Source organism: Periplaneta americana, chromosome 16 (assembly GCF_040183065.1).
Source record: "Periplaneta americana isolate PAMFEO1 chromosome 16, P.americana_PAMFEO1_priV1, whole genome shotgun sequence".
NCBI classification, from domain to species: domain Eukaryota; kingdom Metazoa; phylum Arthropoda; class Insecta; order Blattodea; family Blattidae; genus Periplaneta; species Periplaneta americana.
The window spans coordinates 34,018,921-34,039,082 of record NC_091132.1 but is presented as its reverse complement, the minus strand read 5'-3'; the positions used below and the strand labels follow the sequence as shown (position 1 = coordinate 34,039,082).

The window sequence follows — 20,162 nt, the reverse complement described above, 5'->3', positions numbered from 1 at the left end:
ATTCAAGAATTCGAGTATAAAATAATCAGCTTTTATAAAATTCATCGAATTGTGAATACTTCAGAAGTGGTCGTTGTGTGGCTCAAGCAACAGCCAGATTCGTGTAGCGGCTGGTGTTGAAGGTAGGCTCAGTTCAGAGTTCCCTATCCCAGCAGTTAACACAGCTGGTTGCGGCACAGCTCTTGCAACAACCGGAAGCAATTAGTTCTTGTATTTGTCCGTAGATTGCAGAAGTGGGCATTCCGAGCAGACACAGTCACTGGATGACTCGTGACTTGAGACGAAATTTTCAGATTTTTTCCGAGTCTTCGTTTCTCACGTGGTTTCTCACTTTCTGACTTCCTGTTTCCTGACCAACGTGTAGCTAGATGAGGACGTGGTCCAGTCATTTTATAATCGTGTGAAATTTATTTAATCCTCTTTTAAATATGGCTTCATTGCCAAATGCAAGGCACTAGACAACAACAACAATATTTAGTTTTTGTTGGAATTTAAGTAGTTTTATGTGAACTGTGCTGCATAATACAATTTTTTTTATTGGATGTGATATTTCCGTGAAGTTTGTGACATATGTACGTAGGCATATAACGTTATGAATTTTGTAAGTTGTTTAAAAAACAGGAACTTTTCTGGAGTTTAATGAGTTTTATGTGAATTGTGGTAGTTATCACAATTTTTATAGTGCAGTAATGTTTTCTTCAAGTTTGTGATATACATGCGTTTACCTTTACGAATTCTGTAAATACTTTACAAAACAAGAACTTCTCTGTACTTTCTGACGAAGAAAAATAAAAAAATTAAAGAACTTGGTAGACCATTGCCTGATCTAAATATTGTCCAGACAGTTACTACAGGGAAAAGACAGTTCAAGTGAATTTTTAGAAAGGAAATTTACAATAACCATGACTGGCTTGTGGTTGTGAAGTGAAAAACGCACTGTTTTGTTTTCCGTGTATTTTGTTTGATGGGGAACAGTCGTGGACAAGAACGGACATTACTGATATTAATCATTTAAGTACCAGCATTGGATTAAAATGTTCATGACCATGTACTGATAAAGGTAACTAATTCTACCCCTCTCATCACAGAAAGTGCAACACCTAGACCCAAACTTCACCAGCCGCCACTGCTTGGAAGTATGGTACATGTTCAAATAACAGTCATTTTGCGAGTGAATTTCAGTTTTATACTCCACAAAATATTGAAGAGTGTCCTGAAGATGCGACACTTTCTCATTGTACTTTTCCACATTTTGCAACAATTCAATTACCTTATCATTATAGCGAATTATTTTCTTTATAGTTTATTTTCTGGAACTATTATTCAAAACATAAACATAAAAGAAATAATTTAATATACATCCAAATAAAAAAATGAATTTTCGTTCTCTAGATGATGCACAAAACCCAATAATCTCAAAATTAAGACATTTAACTTCATTTTTAAACTACATGACTTAGGTAAATGTTTGCAATTAACTTGTCACAAATTTAGCAAAATAGCAATATATATTATGAATATTACAATTATTTCTAAAACCATTTATATTTATGAAAATCGACATTTAAAAATGACATGGTTATTAAAATACATTACAAGTCAATTTGATCAACTCATGCATAATAAATGTAGGCCTATTTAATGTAAGAAGCGACTCCTTGGCTTGGCCTGTATGTTATTGGACTTGGAATTAAAAAAATTCGTAACGAAAAATACAAATAATTCTGCATATATAATACGCCCTGATCATCAATCAGTAAAGAAGGCTGAGGCCATAAGAAATGCTATATTTTGCTTTGTTATGTATTATGAGCTTTTCCAAAGTTGACAACTAGCTAAACTGCCTTCTCGCACCTGAAGACGGTAATTTACCCCACTGGCATTTTCAGCATTTAAATCACAAATAAATGTTATATATATATATATATATATATATATATATAAAACTTTAAAAATCTCTGAAAATTCCTTTGGCCACTGACGGCAATTTTCCCCCCTCTTAACACATCTAAAATCCACCAGATTCAGTGGGAAATAACATAAGTTGGTAATAGTAACATGGTGCTACAGGTCAAATGAAGGTATGCACTTTGTTTTTGCAGTATTGTCTTCAATTTTATTACACATAAATTCTAAATCACTGAACACTACAACAACTTCCTCTGAGCATGGAGTGAAAAGTGAACTGTTGAAAAACAATCTTATGACAATGTGAATAAATTAGCAATTTCAAAACATAGCCAAACAAACTGTTAAAATTAAAAAGGGAGTACGGAGTTCATAAATCCTGTTAATGGTTCTATAACAAAAGAATTACAGTAATTTGCAACTGCAGTGGTTTTGGAGCCATTTGTAAACTAAACCAGACAGCTAGATGAAGTAGATTGTACATACAGGATATAACTTCATCTCTTTTGGGAACCACAGGCAACTACAATTATTCAAAACTGCATCTTGAACGAGACTTACCTCGGCATGAGTTGTGAAATGTGTTGACATTATTCAAAATGGGAGTCTTATTAAGTACATAGAAACTTTTTACAAACAATAGTATGGAAGAGTTCAAGGAATATGTAACAGCATATTAAGGCAAACGAATCAATAGCGTTCTATTTTAGTTCATTTATGTCATCTGCGAATATCTTCGACCACCCAGCATACAAGAAGGTAGTATGGATACTCTGCAAGGGACTTCAGTGTTTTCAAAATCTGCAAAACTTAGTAAAATTGAAACAATGTATGCGAAATGGCTGAAATTCTTAAGAGACTTAGGTACATGCAGGTTGCAAACTGGAAAAGAAATGTACAGTAGTGGCAAAAAAACCGGACCGACCCTTGTAGCTGATTTCAGAGCCTTGTTCACTCCAGATCACGATAGAGTGGTAACCAAGACTTTCGTGGTTCGAATCCTGCCAGGGAAGGAATTTTTTTTTTGGTCCTTATTCAAATTTATTCCCAATACTTTTCAATTTCAGCGATATTTTACTACTTAATTAACTTATTATTCCCAGAACATGAATTTTACTAGCAATCTAAAAGTATTGGGAATAAATTTGAATAAGGAACAAAAAAAAAAAAAAAAGTTTCCTTCTCAGGCAGGATTCGAACCACGAAAGTCTTAGTTACCAGTCTATCGTACTCTGGAGTGAACAAGGCTCTGAAATCAGCTACAAGGGTCGGTCCGGTTTTTTTTTTGCCACTACTGTACATCAATGATCACTCAGTCGCTATTAAAGCTTATTTGTTGTATAGAAACTTATGTGGAACCCATGAATTACTGCAGTGAATGACTTATATTTCAATTAATTTGTGAGAAAATCATTCTGTAATTGACTATTCATCTAGTTTCGTAACATAATAGCAAACTTACATAAAATGGAGGAAAAGGGGGGGGGGGATACATTTATAGAAGACGTGCTTACTGTGATTTTGTTTTTATTCTTCTCCTTCATTCTGTTCTTCAGTCTTTGAGCTTTCTTCAACAGCTTTTTCTTTTTCAGCCGAATTCTACCAAAGAAAGAAATTGGCATTATATTCCACATTTACAAAGACAAAGCTTATAACAATTTACCAGTACCTATGTAATTTAAAACAATATTACCCAGAATGCTGCAACTATGTATTTCTAAAGTATGCCATTATCGCTTTTGGAGCAATGTGTAAAGTCAGCAGTCTCAAAATAATATATGGAATACACACACCACACATAAAACCTTCCTTGTCCTATTTAAAATAAATTAAGCCATGTGATCTGTTACATGCCTTTTCCAAAGTAAAATATTTTAAATCAATCACAAAGTTCATAAATTTAAAATGTACTTAAACATATTTCCTAAATTTATTTTGTTAATACAAGCAGTGGAGATGACAATTATTTGTAGAGTAAAAGGATGTACAATATAAGAAGAGATCTGATCAATATTCACAAAGAATGTGAATGATTAACAGATTAATATGAACAAGACTGGAAACAACATTAACTCGAATGATGTTACGTGCTGTCTCTTCTCAGTTTATAGATCTCTTGGATATGGAACAAAAGTTTTGATGGAGAAATCGTTGCAATAAGTGAAAGTCTTAGGAATCTTCTATGCCACATCAATAAATTTAAGAATGCAGTTATATTGTCAGACTCCAAAGCAGCTATTCTATCAACAGACTCTAAACACACACCTTCATCTCAAACAGCAGAAATAACTAAAACGCTCTCTCAATTAATATCACTCAATAAAAGAATTATATTCCAATGGATACCATCTCATTGTGGAATCCTGGGAAACGAGAATGCGGATGCATTAGCAAAGAAGGGCAGCACTGCTACTTACAGACCTGTTACTAAATCTACATATCACTCTGTGAAAAGATTTATTAAATTTACATACTTAGACTTCAACAAACAAAATTTGATAACACAATCAGAAGGGAAAAAATGGAACTCTCTGCATCATAATCCACAGTTAATTCCCGATTTACCACGAAAATCGTCTGTAGCTGCATTTAGATAGGCAACAAGCCATGATTGTTTGGCCAAACACCTGCATAGAATTGGAATATATAAGTCCCCTAACTGCCCACTGTGCAACTGAAACCAAGAAATGGATTCGGAACACCTCAAAATCTGTGCTTCATTGGGTGACCATGATAATATCTTTGAAAAATATTGGAGTGCAAGAGGTCAAATGACTTCATTGCCAAATGCCTGGCATTAGAAAACAACAACAACATTAACTCGAATAAATAGTAAAAGAATACCAGCAATAATACAAAATTATCAACCTAAAGGCAAAAAAGAACATCCCTGGAAATGGTGGAGTTAAACGAATACAATGTCAAGACAAAACAGGCTTTAATGCCTAAACCATGAGATGGAGATGATGACCATATGTTTTGTATTTGTGCAATGTGCTTCACTAAATGGTGTAGATTACAATATTTTGTGGTGTGTAATATACCCTTATGATCCCTGTGTACGGTACTAGAAATTTTAATCATATCTACAGTTCAGAAGTGAATGTAGTATGTGCATGCGTACATATGGACACTAGGGTTGTCAGGTCTCCCATATTTTACCCAGTCTTCCGTCTCATGTATTTGATAATATTTTCTCCCATAATTTATTCATTTATTGAAATAGTAAATATGAATAGTGCTATGACGCTGTGAAAGTTATTCTAATTATATATTTTTAAGTGTACTCTACAATGAGAAATTCTCATTAATTTTCAGCCTATTTTGTTAAGGGAAATTTCAATTGTAAAAGTTTCTGAATGAATACAAAACAAGTGGTACGTATTAATAGTGCTATGAGATTCATTTTAAATTACTTTTGTGTATAGTATATAACATGATCCTAAAAGTAAAACATGTCGATAATGTCTTGATGTAACGATTTTGGCAATTATTTCCAAAATTTCCAGTATTTTCAGCTTAAAAACCTAGCAACCTAATGAACACACACAGATACGAGTGAATGTAGGTGAATGCTCTACTAATGAAGGAAATGTATATATTATTACATGAAATGGATTCGGAACACCTCAAAATCTGTGCTTCAGTGGCTGGTCATGATAATATCTTTGAAAAATATTGGAGTGCAAGAGGTCAAATGACTTTATTATCAAACGCCTGGCATTAGAAAACAACAACAACATATATTATTACAAAATATACTACAAATTGTTTCTGGATAATTTCATCATTTATGTGCATGCTCACCTCCCTACTAGAGGAAATTCCATTAACTTCTCCATTTTCAACAGGACTCTTACTTTCTGCTGTCTTTCCCAGTGTTATCTCAGCTGTTGAAACACTTGCTGATAGCTTCAAAAATTTATCCAGTTCATCAATTTCATTCGATAAATCAAATTCTTCATAATCCTGTAAAATGAATATCGGAATCAGATAACTTACCCTTTCATTTTTTTCTAAGAAGCATTATACAAAAGAAGTCATTTTGTTAGTTTGCTGTCAAATCGAGATGCAACATGCGTAAGGAATAAATAGTCCACAGCTTAGGTTCCAGCGGACCAAAAGAGTTAGAAAATTTACGGTAAGTAGGTCACCTTGCAAGAATGACAGAAGTTTCTTAGCATGCAGAAATTGATAATGCTGAAAACTAGTCATATAATAAGATCACTAGGGGAGAAGCAACCTATCTAATGAACATTAGTATATTTAATATGGTGAAACATATATTCAATAACCACAACCACCACCAGTTAATTTTTAGTTTTACTCTTAGGTAGTTTCCAGCCTATGACAACAATAATTATGTTTACATATTTTCTTACGGTATCTATGTTTAAATTTAAATATACAGAATAAAGAATATAATTACAAACAAGAGAAATAGAAATAAAATAATACAATCGATATAAAAAGGAGATACAGTAGTATTAACAAAATTTGAGGACCGAATGAGCAGCGCTCGTGTTCGGTCGCAGTTCAGATATAATATTAATAGGCCTATAAGAGAATATAAAATAAAATAAAATAGGAAATAAAATTAAAATTACAGTTACAGAAATTATATAATACAATATTAATATAAGAGAAATATAGAAAATGTTAAAAAAAAATGTTATGTTTTATTTAACGACGCTCGCAACTGCAGTGGTTATATCAGCGTCGCCGGATGTGCCGGAATTTTGTCCCGCAGGAGTTCTTTTACATGCCAGTAAATCTACTGACATGAGCCTGTCACATTTAAGCACACTTAAATGCCATCGACCTTGCCCGGGATCGAACTCGCAACCTTGGGCATAGAAGGCCAGCGCTATACCAACTTGCCAACCAGGTCGACAATATATAGAAAATAAAAAAATAAATAAATAAAATGAAATAGGAACTAAAATTTAAATTTCAGCAGCAATGGAATTATATAATATAATATAATATTAACACTAGAGAAGAATAATATCGCACGTGGAAAGTAGGTCAATGTACGTGTGTGTGTGTGTGTGTGTATATATATATATATATATATATATATATATATATATATATATGTATGTATATAATAGAGTATCTACATTCTATCAGAGATAATTATATGAATAACACCGTTATTGATGTCTTCACACTGGTAACTACATGCAACAGAAGTATTCTTGATCAAAGATAAAACAGAAATACTGAAACAATTCAGAGTAATACATAACTGAAAATTTCGAAATCAATCCTATATACTCAAATATGTCAAAGAAAGTTGGAATGAAATATTAAGCAATCATATTATATTAGTGAAGGCATGAAAAGTCCTCGATTTCCACGAATCTTGAATTTGCTAATATTTGACCTGCTGATGCACAAACAGTAGCAACTATAGTTTTATTTAATTTTTACAGGTTATAATACATCATTCAGGAATATTTTAAGGTGTGTGGCGTAACTATTAGGTGCACAGTTTTTTCTTTACTCATTAAGTTCTCACTATATATTTTTTGTAACACATACATGAGCATAAATGCACACATCAGAAGGACATGATTTCTTTACTGGTATTTTTTAATAATGTAATATTTAAATTACACAATTTTATTACTAGTGTTCCTGCAGTTAAATGTGTCGAAAAATAATTACAAAAAAAAACCATGCACGCACGCACACACACACCATGTAATATTACAACCTATGTAATGGGGCATGTTGAAATATATACTGTAAAAAAACACACACACACACACACAAAATTATTACTATTATTATTCGAGATCGATACAATAAAGCAGGAAATTTAAACAGCCACATATTACCAAGTTTACATCCATGACGCGTTATTTACAGCAATGGGAATCGTTTAGTGGAAAAGTCTTCCATATTATAGAGACACATATTTAAGTTACGAAACAGTTGCAATGTAAGAACAAATGAAGTGACCCTCTTACCCCACAGTAATCTTCTTCATTAAAGATTTGTGGTGGCAAGGGATATTTCGAATCCTTTGCATTACTATTTTGCTGCATGAACTCCTTCTCGTTCTCCTTCCCTGGTTCTGTAATGTCTACTACTACATACTCAATATTCTTGCTGTCCAGTATCATCATCACTCTTTGCTGGTGCTTCTTTACCTGCCAAGCAAGAGATGAAAAAATCAATCCAACTTCACTGAACTGTAATCCTATCACACAGATTTCACTTTTCCTATATAAATCATAATTCTAGTTTACATACAAATGTGAATGAAAATAACATAAGATTATATGTAGATATCACGGCTATACAGAACAAAAAAAAATCGGTTTTTTAATATAGGTCTGTGCATTTTTTAAATATAGTCAATGGCCGTGAAAGTGTATTAAATTCACATACACATCGTGTTTGAATTCCTTTAGGAAATTAAACGTAACAAATCTAATATCGCCATACTTCCTTTAAACCCCTGCACAACCTGTTACACTTCAAACTTCAAATGTTTGCGAGGAAAGTAAACAAAACATTTTTACTTCCTATGTTGTTTTTACTTCCCATGCTATGTTCTGCATGGTAGATACCTGAACTGAGCTGTAAGTAAAAGTAACTTTCACTGCGCATTCATCGAAATTGTAACTATAAACATGGGAAGTTGGTGACTTCTGAAGCAGAACAATCATAAATGTCTGCAATGAATTACGTACACTCAACAACATACGATTCAATGAACTGGCGTTACAATAGAGCTGGAAAATCAAGTTTCACCCCCGAACACTCTCCACTAATTTTTTGTCGAGTGTTCCCTGAAGAACACAGCTTAGGCCACCGGCGTAACTCAGACGGCAGGTGTGTTTGCCTACTGATACGGCGCTGCGCTCAGGCGTGGGTTAAAATTCCACTTGGGTTGATTGCATGGTTTGTTTTTTCCGTAGTTTTCTCCAACCATAAGATGAATGTCAGATAAACTATGACGAATTCTCGGCCTCATCTCGTAAATAACCTAGTAGCTGATACGGCGTCGTTAAATAAAGTAAATAAAGACATCTTAGTCAATTCTTAAAACAACAACAATAATTATTTATTTATTTACTATTGTTTATTGTGCTGTACAACAGCCAGAGACCAATAACAGTTCAGCACAAAGAATAATAATAATAATAATAATAATAATAATAATAACAATAATAATAATAATACTGTAATGTACTAAAGCAACATGCTCAACATTCAGTGGCTGTATTAATCACTTTACAATGCATCTGTTATAGCAGGCGAGTATCAAGTTTCATAAAAAACACTACTGTGTGCAGAAGTTGACACGCATTACCACAGTATGGTCGTAAAACGCTTGCATGGAAGTTTTACCATGCACGCAATTTGTGCATATCCTTCTATTAATTACTCAGTACACGAAGAACATAATGATCTAAAAGTTAAATTACATTATCAGCATCTGGCAGAATAAATCTCTTCACAATACACTTTTTCGTTGTCAAAATGTAAATAATGTATCTCGTGAATCATGTGCTTTAAATACTGCAATGGTTACTCTCTTCAGTTTCACGAGCCATTTTCTTTAGTCTGCCATGCTATGGATTGCACTAACTTGTGTGTATAAATAATTCTTACCACAGTTACCACTGGACACAGACAGTTTTATGGTTTGCTCTTACGTAACATAACGTGTACGGTATAGGGAGGCCTGCTTTAAGCTAATTGTTTACATACAACACAACTATAATTATTGCATGTATGTATTTATTTACACTGCAAGTGGACAAACACCTAGTGGCAGTGGTACACACAATAAAAACAATACACAATAAAATTATAAATATACAATAAAATTATAAATACACAATAACATTACAAAAACAAAATTACAATACACAATACAATTAATACACAATAATTACAATTAATAATAATGATGCATAAAATAACCTAATTAATAAGTGAACCTAATTTTACATTACAACCTACATATGTATAGGCTCTACGTAAGTTTCACATTGGTACTGATAATAATCTTTCACTTTACTCTCATCTCACTCACAACACTGGCACTAGTACACATTTCACTGACACTATACAACACATTTCACTAACACTATAGAACACATTTCTTTGACACTATAAATGATCACTAATCGAAACTATTCACTGCACTGTAAAACCATAACTTCACTGACTCACCACGCTTCACTGATACAACAGCTCAAAAAAGACAAACAATTACACCCTTATTCATACTTCTAAACAGAACTACATTTAAACTAAACATTTCTAGTCTAAGACCTTCTTACAAGCTATTTTTAAATAACTTACAATTCAAACCAAGGGAATAACTCGTTAGCCTAAGAATACATGCCACCTTAAAAAATACATGTCAACTTAATTTTAATTTACACTTTATACACAACTTTTTAAGTTATTTTTGAATCTCCATAAGGAAGGACAGCCCTCAAAGACCGCTGCAGGTAAGTCATTCCTATCATTTATAGTTCGATTTAAAAATGAGAATTTACCTACATCAATTTTCTATTTCCTACATTTTATTTTAAAATCATGATCGTTTCTACCTTAGTACGTTGGCTTCTCTAACCGAGCCGTTATGTCTACCCATGCTTTTTGACCTAGATGTCCTCTATATATATATATATATATATATATATATATATATATATATATATATATTTTTAAGTAGGTTATTTTACGACGCTTTATCAAGATCTTTGGTTATTTAGCGTCTGAATGAGATGAAGGTGATTGTGCCGGTGAAATGAGTCCGGGGCCCAACACCGAAAGTTACCCAGCATTTGCTCATAATGGGTTGAGGGAAAACCCCAGAAAAAACCTCAACCAGGTAACTTGCCCCGACCGGGAATCGAACCCGGGCCACCTGGTTTCGCAGCCAGACGCGCTGACCGTTACTCCACAGGTGTGGACATGTCCTCTGTACAATGAAGTTATTTAATACAATGATTATTACAATATTCATTATTACAAACAGCTTTTTAGTAAAAGTCTTCCTTATTCATATGGGAAGCCTGTATTCGACGGTAGTAGATTACAGTTGTACAATACCGTACTCATGTTAATTGGACTGGTCGATCGATTAGTTTTAACGAGGAACATACTCGTGACATGAACTGATAGCCTCACTTAACTTAACCCACGAGATTAAGATAGGAGAAGAACAATAGATATTCAAGTTGCAATATATAAGAAAAGTTACTGATCCCTTCAGTCCCTTGTAAAGCATATTTATTGTGATTAGGCGTTTTCGTTCTTTACAAAGTTGCCTCTAATATTAGTTCTTCTCGATAGATGGGAGTAACACAGCCAGTTACGATACTCCTCGGACAGATGGCCGGTCTGTCGCGGAAGTTGAGGAGATAACATATGAAATGTTATCATTATCAAGTACTGTAAAACTGGAAAGGAAGCGGGTCATGGCCCTTTGATTCATACTGTTCCCAGAATTAACCTTGAGAGACTTGGGGAAACCATGAAAACACCAAATCAAGAGAGCCGGCCTCTAGGTTCGAACCCCGGACCTCCTGAATTTAAGACGCACGTGTTAGCCACTACACCACCGTACTTAACGTAATGCAATTATATATATATAATATTTAGAGTTCATCTCTCAAAGTCACTAACCTTCAAATTTCGTAACTATAACATTTTCCAATCAAAATAGTGTGCCGAACAGTTGAAGGTCAAATGTATAAAAGTGAATGTGATTTTAATATACGCGTACAAGAATTGCAACATGCGTCTCCTTACTGACAGTTCGACTCTAAGGAATAAACTCGAAATTTACGAGACCCTGGATACCGAAGAGCATTTCAAGCATTATCCCCCCCCCCGAGTCTATATCCCTGGAGGGTAGGCCACATACCACACGGACAAGGCAGAGAAGTTGCCTACAGAGCATGGCCCCCAAAATGATGAAGAACCCAATTCTGTCTTTGCCACAAATTGGGTCTTTTTCGTCTAACTGCATCACGAAGACGTCGAAGAATTGCAACATGCGTCTCCTTACTGATAATTCGACCCTCAAGAATAAACTCGAAATTTACGAGACCCTGGATACCGAAGAGCACTTCAAGCATTACCTTCCCCTTTGATTTTGATCGGTCGGCATACTGAGTCTATACGCCTGGAGAGTAGGCCATACACCACACGGGCAGGCAGAGAAGATGCCTACAGAGCATGGCGTTGTCACCCGAAGTTCCGGTACTTTCTGACTCTGTTAGTATGTTCTCAGCAGTAACTTCTTTACCCACAAGGACCTCCAATTTCAAACAGTTAAGAATGTTTTAACACAGATTAATGAAAATTTTGGCATAGAGAGAGAATAATTCGCCACAGATACTAAATTGTGGAGAGCCAAGATTTTTTTTTTTTGTATAAGCCTAAGCCATAATTAAGGAAAAAAAATGAACATTCCTTTCAAACTCTTGAATTACTGCACTAGAGGAAACAAGGGATAGTACCGGTACTACAACCAGTGCAGTAAGCTCTGACCTGTCTTGTGGCCACACACAATCACCGATACCTTATGAGATCATTTATTTTTAATCCCTTTTCTCAAAACAGAGAATTAATAAAAAAAACCTCTGTGAAATAAATACACGGTGAAAGGAGATAGGTGGCAGAATTTTAATGAAATAAGGTAGGCCTATTTATTATAACATGAAAAGAAAGAGTCTCAGAAAGAAAATTAAGCTCCGGGTCTCTGAAATTATAAATCAGGCCCTGTGTATATGTACAGTATGTTCAGTTAACAGTTCGAAGACTGGTCGGAACATTATAAGAAAAGCATGTTGTTGGGTGTAATGTGTTATAGTGTGTGATCAGCTGCATGTGGCAGCACTACTACAGTTAGTTTATGTATTTGCTGCTACCGGATGTAGCAGTGCGATAAACATCTAAAGCCTTCTCGTTCATTCTATAGTCCCGACGCTGTTATTTCCGGCGTGACTCCGCCCCTTTGCTTACGTCTTAGAAAGTAAAGGTTCTATAAAGTCTACTAGTAGTAGTAGGTAGGTAGTATCGTTCGCCATTTTTGTTCTCGCATTGCCGAGCTACCATACGAGGAATCTATTTGCCACACCGTTAAATATTATCATGTCGTAGCTCCTATGATAATAAGTCAAACGCAATGTAATTCAGTTAATAATTGAGCGCCAAATAACATCTTCGTGTGCTTTCTGCGAACGCCAAAAAAAAAAGAGCTAAAATGGCTGGTGATTATATTAAGTATTTATCGAGCCTTAAGAAATGAATCAGCGAATCACAAGACGCACACGTTTAAATGTAGCCGACCTGCAACGCGATTGGCTGCCGGAAATTAGAGCGACGGGACTATAGAAGGTTGAGACAGGAAGTGACGCCAATTTAGATTTCGTCAGTTGAAGAAGAGACGCTACAAACTATGGACATGGACGGGTCGACTAAATGTGGCTCTTGACATCGTCTACTAAATTGTATGGTTTTACAGTCCACTGCTTGTATATTTTGGCAATAAATCTTCTAAATTCAAGCATCCATGGCCCCACATATGTAAATGCATGTTTTTTTTTTTTTTTTTTTTATATATAAATGCTGGTTACAGTTCTCAAACTTTTAAAGTATTCGTTTTGATATTTATTCCATATAACCGTACGTTTTTCCGTGCATGTTTACATATTCTGACCTTCTCTGGGAGTAAATTCGTGCATAATGCATATCTTGAAGATTTTAGATTTAACAGCACATACTATTTAAACTTTTATATTGCTTATTATTTTTTCTGTAAAATGATACTGATCTTATAAATTGGTTCTAATAATAGAAGTTGACAATATATATATAGTTTGAAAGTGGTAAAAATGTAACATACGTGACAACTGGAATGGCTGAATAGTAAAATCCAGTCGGCAATCGACCGCCACTCGGCATACGTGCGAGCCAGTACATGCTGGCAACAGGACGGCGCTGCGCTGACGGTAACGGGCCGGCCTGTATACGCACTACGCACTTGCTATTCAGTCGAGCGAGTGCTTTCACATTGTCTAGACATGTTTCTCGTTTTAAGTAAATTATGAACAAAACGAGATGGCCCGATTTAAGTATTCCATTCCACAAAGAGTTTTCATGTACGATTCATATGTGTTAACGGAATCGGCACGCAAAGTTCAGAAACTGTTCAAAGTTCAGTACCCCGGCGTTAGGGTTCCACACCGTTCCACGGTATACAGCTTGGTGAATAAACTGCGGAAGACGGGAAGTGTTAAAGACAAAATACCTAAACAAGAGCGAAGAGTACTAACCGAGCAGACATTGGACGATATTGGCTTTCAATTGGAAAATTCCCCTATCACATCGCTTCGGTATGTCTCGCAACAAACGGGTGTTTCATATGGTTCCGTGCAAAGGGCTATAAAGTTATTAAAGTTAAAATCCAATAAAATTAATGTGACGCAAAAACTACGATCTGGTGATCCTTCAGCATCTACTAGCTTAGTTGGGGTGAGTACACACATTTTAAGTGTATATATTTAATAACTTAAACTGATGCACAGAGCTGGCTTATCCGCTGATAGCACATATACCGCGTAGCGGTCGATTACCAATTGGATCACTCATATTCATAGTGAAATATAGGCCTAAACTTTTACAAGTTCTTTTCCTTACAAAAGCAGAGGCAATAAAATTATTTTAAACCGGAATAAGTTGCGTATGACCTCCAAAACGTATGACTACCGTTATTTGTAATGTCAATATTAATAATTCTTTAACATTCCTTGCACCGAGGTTTATCCATATATTCAACGCGGCGTTTCCTACTTCAGCGTCGGTTATCAAGGCTTCTGCGAAATCAGCTGTGCTGTGAGGGGCACTACATAAATCGGAATTGATACTATTATGACAGCCGACGTTATACCATGAAGGGAGTGAAAAATAAGATCTAAGCCTACGCAATAATTTCAATACGAAACTCACGATTAATTTTAAAATCATATCACTAAAATGCATATGAATTTAGCTGTAATTTGACCCAGTACGCCCAGATGTAAAAGAAAAAAAGATTAAAATGAGATAATTACGAAATAATTTAACAACAAAATCACGAAATGATATAAAATAAACATATTCAGTAATATTCACAGGAACCCCCTGCGGTGACTGAGTGGTCAGACCTCCGGCCTATGGCGCAGGCTATGGTTCGAGTCCTGGTCAGATGACACTAAATAGTGTCAAAACTATACGTATCTCATGTGTGATAATTTGTTCTTTATGACTGGAAATTATTGACCACACAAAACAAACTTTCTATTGTAAATTTTATCCACAATCCTCGGAGTGTGACCGAGATGTCACACGAAATATTTTTAAAATGTTTAAAAGGGCCAGACCCGATGCCTGTATCTCTTTAACCAGTAACAGAGAACTGGATTGTGTGCTTTTCTATATTAAAGGTAAGTGGAATAAAGGGAATAAGTCAATGTTTCACAAAATCTTTTTTAAGTCCTTCAAATCATCGAAATGAAAGTTTTTCTGATACACATCAGTTTTAGAAGCATGAACTGAAGGAATCAGAATAAAAATACGCTTACACAATGTTAAATAGCTCTTTTCATGTTTAAAATCGCTCTCCTAAAAATGAACAAAATGGAATTATTGTGAAATATTTTATACTTATTTACCTTTTAGAAAGCAAAACGGTAAAGTTTCTGATGATGTGATGACATTCATCAAACTGAATGCCACTATAAAAAAAAAAAAAAAAAAAAACTATGAAAGACAGCTGAATCACACCTTCATTTTCATAACCTTCGACATTTAGAACCCTAGTGTGTGCTATTAATTTTAGCTAAATTCGCGAGAGTTCTAGTGAATATGTTCTTTCAACGACTTCAATAATGTTCCCATTTTCACTTATTTCCTTGCTACTGTTGCGTCTGTTGACGTAATGGGCCTGATTAGAACTAAATTGTCGTGAATTTTTGTGAAATGCAAAAAAATTACCTTAAGAGTTTCACGTTGAAATTGTTTTGCATTTCTCTAGTTTTCGCTGGCTTTCTTATTTTTGTTCATGGTATAACCACAGCCTAGTATATACAATCACGAAGCTTGAGTTGTGAGGGTGCTAGAAATAATAGACTGTGCGGTACTATTTCGCATTGTCTGTAATGAGGCGATATTAACGATCCTAGTTTTTTTTAATTGGGTTATTTTACGACGCTATATCAACATCTAGGTTATTTAGCGTCTGAACGAAATGAAGGTGATAATGCCGGTGAAATGAGTCCGGGGTCCAGCACCGGAAGTTATCCAGCATTTGCTCGTATTGGGTTGAGGGAAAACCCCGGAAAAAAAACCTCAACCAGGTAACTTGCCCCGACGGGGATTCGAACCCGGGCCACCTGGTTTCGCAGCCAGACGCGCTGACCGTTACTCCACAGGTGTGAACGCGATCCTAGTGGTTAGCAATTATCAATGGATGCATATTTAGGCTACTACGTATTGAGCTTCGTGACTGTATATACTAGACTGTGGTATAACGTTGGAAACTATGACAGTATTAATTTCGGACGTGATGTGAATATGGGGCATATTTCAAATTACAGTCCCCCACCACAAACCAGAGCTAATTTCACAGCAGCCATAATAAATAGCTGAGTGGTCAGACCTTTAGCCTGTCACGCAGGCAGTGCGGGTTCGAGTCCCGGCCAGGCCTGGGATTTTTCATTGAAAATCCATAGTGATATCTGTGGCGAAGGTCGTAGTTAGGGTTTTTCTCGGGGATCTCCCGATTCCTCATATTAAGCACCTACATCATTCCGTCAACATTTCTCCATTTCATCATCACCCCATAATACGAGTATTCCCCGAACGCACGAAGGGAGCTGGCCTAGAAAAGAGTGAGGTGACTTACTTGAAATCTGGATGCGCAGCGAACCTCAGTCGGTTTGGGAATGCGCCTAGGTTGAGGGTTAGCGCAACAGATCGTAAAGGTCGCAGTACTGGTCCCGAATATTCCATTCCATGAGTGTATTCTTCAGAGTTCATTTTTAAATGAAGTAAACTACATGGAACATTAATCAAAACCGAAGCAATAAAAAGCTTATTTTCATACAAGGATAACTTTCCAATGTATGGCTGAAACAAAGGTAGTGAATGGAAAAATTCAGAAAGAAAACGTGACCTAGTGGCACTTTGTTGCAGTGAGAATAATTATATTATAGCTTCTAACAACCGTTATGTATTAACTAATTAACACCTGGACCTAACCTCTAACTGGAAAATTACCTATACAAGTTCACAATGTTGACAATTCAATTGGTGTTATCACTTTTTTTATTATTGAAAACTAGAAATAAATACCAGAAAAGCTCCTTTTCTTGTACGCAGAGAAGATTCAGTTTTTGTTTTAGATTTCAATATGCCATATAACTTACGAGTCATAAGACGCATTGCAGTGCGACAGAATTTAAACGAATGCCGTCCTGTCAAAAGGAGAAGTTTACAGCGCAGCTGGTTCTTTACTGACAGCCTGATGAACACATTTTTTATCACACGTCTACATTTCCATATGGGCTATCATTATGGCTTCATACTGCTATGTTATGTATTTTTATGTTTAACAATAATTTTATTAATACATGCTCCGATCCGGAGTTGTGCTCGGGCGCTGGTTCGATTCCCGCTTGGATTGATTACCTGGTTGGCTTTTCCCCCGAGGTTTTCCCCAACCGTAAGGTAAATGTCAGGTAATCTATGGCGAATCCTCGGCCTTATCTCGCTATTACACAATTCCAAATATCCTCGTAGTTGATACAGCGTCGTTAAATAACCAAGTAAAAATAATAATAATAATAATAATAATAATAATAATAATAATAATAATAATAATAATAATAATAATAATAATAATAATATATGCTATTTAGAATCAGTAATGTCATACAGAATAAGAGACGATGGAGTGAGAATGACTTTAGTGTAAAATTAAACAAATTTTCCCGCGACTTCATAAAACTTGATAAAACAATGGTGAACAGATATTTGTTTACTTTAGTGGAACCAACTGTGACCAGATATCTATCCTCTCATCTAACCCACTCTAACCTTGTCATAGTCCTCTGTCTTCTGCCACTTACATCTCGTAACTCATTCTAACCTTGTCACATTCTTCGGTCTCATGTCACTTAGCTATCCCGTAATCTAACTCACTCTAAACTTGTCACATTCCTAGGTCTCATGCCACTTGCCGACAGTATATTCCCTCAACCCTATTCTTGTCACAGTCCCGGATCTCGTGTCACTTATCTATCCCCAACTCTAACCTTGTCACATTCCTAGATCTCATATCACTTAATTATCCATTCATCGAACCAAATCTAACCTTTAGCTTGCAATATTTACGGAAATATACACCGTCGGAAGGTAAAGCATAATGCAGCACGATCCCCGCGATCAGACGCTACCACTAATACAGTACGATTATTTAGTCCTGACAGTCGCCGGTGATGTGCGCCTTGTCAGGCGAGTCCATTTAGTTACGCCAAGGGGTGTTTGGGTTATTCACTCGCTTGCCTTCGGAGCGATCAGATGTCATGCGTGTGGTAGAGCAGTATGTTTCCAATACAATTAAGCTGTACTGCATTCCTTTACCGACCGCTCGTCCTTATCTCTACTCCGGAACTCTCCCCACTCCTCCTATTACTTCCCTTCTTTCGCGTCGCTGAGCTGTCAGGACTAAATAATCGGTCTGTAGTGTCAAATAAATAATTACGTGTGAACCAAATAACGAAGTAATCAGACTTTAACGAAATAATCTTGATAAGAGCCTGATTTAGGCTATATGCATTTATAAAGTTTAAAATATGCATGCAAATATGCTCTATAAAATCTTAAAATATGCACTATAATATGCAATATAAATTCCGAGAAATGACAGCTCGTAAATGTTTTTACTTTTAGATGGAGTAAAATGATGGCAGTTCTTAAACTTTAATGCAAGAACAGTTAAACAACTAACTTGAGCTTCACTAATGAATTTAGCTATCGATAAATTGTATGTCATTGTAATCAATTAATAAACATTGAAATTTAAATATTTTTTGTCACATGTGATGCTATCTTTTGGAATTTGTGCTTTAAAATGAATAATAAACAGCTGGGGAAATCTATGAGACAGAACTAGTGTTAAGTCATTAAGTTAATAATTTGGCATAATATATTATTGCCACAAGCCCTTCAGAAAAACGACAGAGAAAAATTATGTAATTTACAGCCAGATAAATATTGTTTTGTACTTAGAAACCTGTATCTACAATATGTTTTTATTCAAATTGTAATTTTGAGATTTATATTACTTTTTTTAAATGCACATAAAGGGATAATTTTTTATAGGCCTACTTTTTTTTACAGTCATAAAAATGTCGACTCTGCCCATATTCATATCACTCTTTCTTTAAGACAAAATGTAAATACTGTATATGACGGAAAAAGAATGTCCCTCTTTGGTAGATCCAAAATCTGGCAACCTTGGCCTTCATGATGTCTGAAAGGGAGACAGGTAACAGATAACCTACATAGGCCTATTTTCTATCTTACCTCGCACATTCACTACATTCCGTATTGAAACACATGTGGATAGAAAATACTATAGAATTGAGTTACTTGTCACAATTCTCGATCGCCTATCACTTAGCTACTGGTTTATCTTGAATTTATTGGATGTTATGAATAAATTATTTCAACGTTTTATGATTTAAACTGCATATTCTTGGCAAAAGGCCTGTGTATTATATCTATTATTATGCTATTGCATTTCTAGATTTATTAATGAGTAAATAAAACTCTTGCTGAGATTCACCTTTTTTAGAGGTGGTGTGTGACAGCGTTTTGCCGTCATAGCTCCGAACTGTAACAGGTCCGGAAAAATCATTGTGATAGAAAACGATTTTGTCACAGTTTAATTTTTGTGTCCGGATTCTTGGCGACTGTGGAGCTCCGTTTTCAGTCTGTAGATTTCCAAGTCATCTAGAACTCAATTTCACTGTCATCTACAAACCTCGAGGAATGGCAATATTTCTCATCAAGAGCCACAGATGTTTATGTTTATCGGTCTTCTGTGAATATCGATGCCATGTCTCATATCAACAATAGTGATTAGCACGGCAAGTATACTGAAAACAAACACGCTCTGACCTCTGAGCTGTGTTATCGAATGTGTGGGTGCGTATATCTGC

The 20,162-nt window shown here is 35.3% G+C and overlaps 1 protein-coding gene across 1 annotated transcript in view; it reads right to left on the bottom strand.

Annotated features, from left to right (window-relative positions):
- Positions 1–20,162, bottom strand: part of LOC138691155 (SH3 domain-binding glutamic acid-rich protein homolog) — a 30,607-nt gene that overhangs the window by 8,694 nt on the left and 1,751 nt on the right. The window contains exons 2-4 of the mRNA XM_069812906.1: positions 7,887–8,069; positions 5,716–5,877; positions 3,423–3,507 (exon numbers count right to left, since the gene is read on the bottom strand). Of these exons, the coding sequence (XP_069669007.1) occupies positions 3,436–3,507; positions 5,716–5,877; positions 7,887–8,069 (417 nt within the window). The 3' untranslated portion in view covers positions 3,423–3,435. The remainder of the gene's footprint in view (positions 1–3,422; positions 3,508–5,715; positions 5,878–7,886; positions 8,070–20,162) is intronic.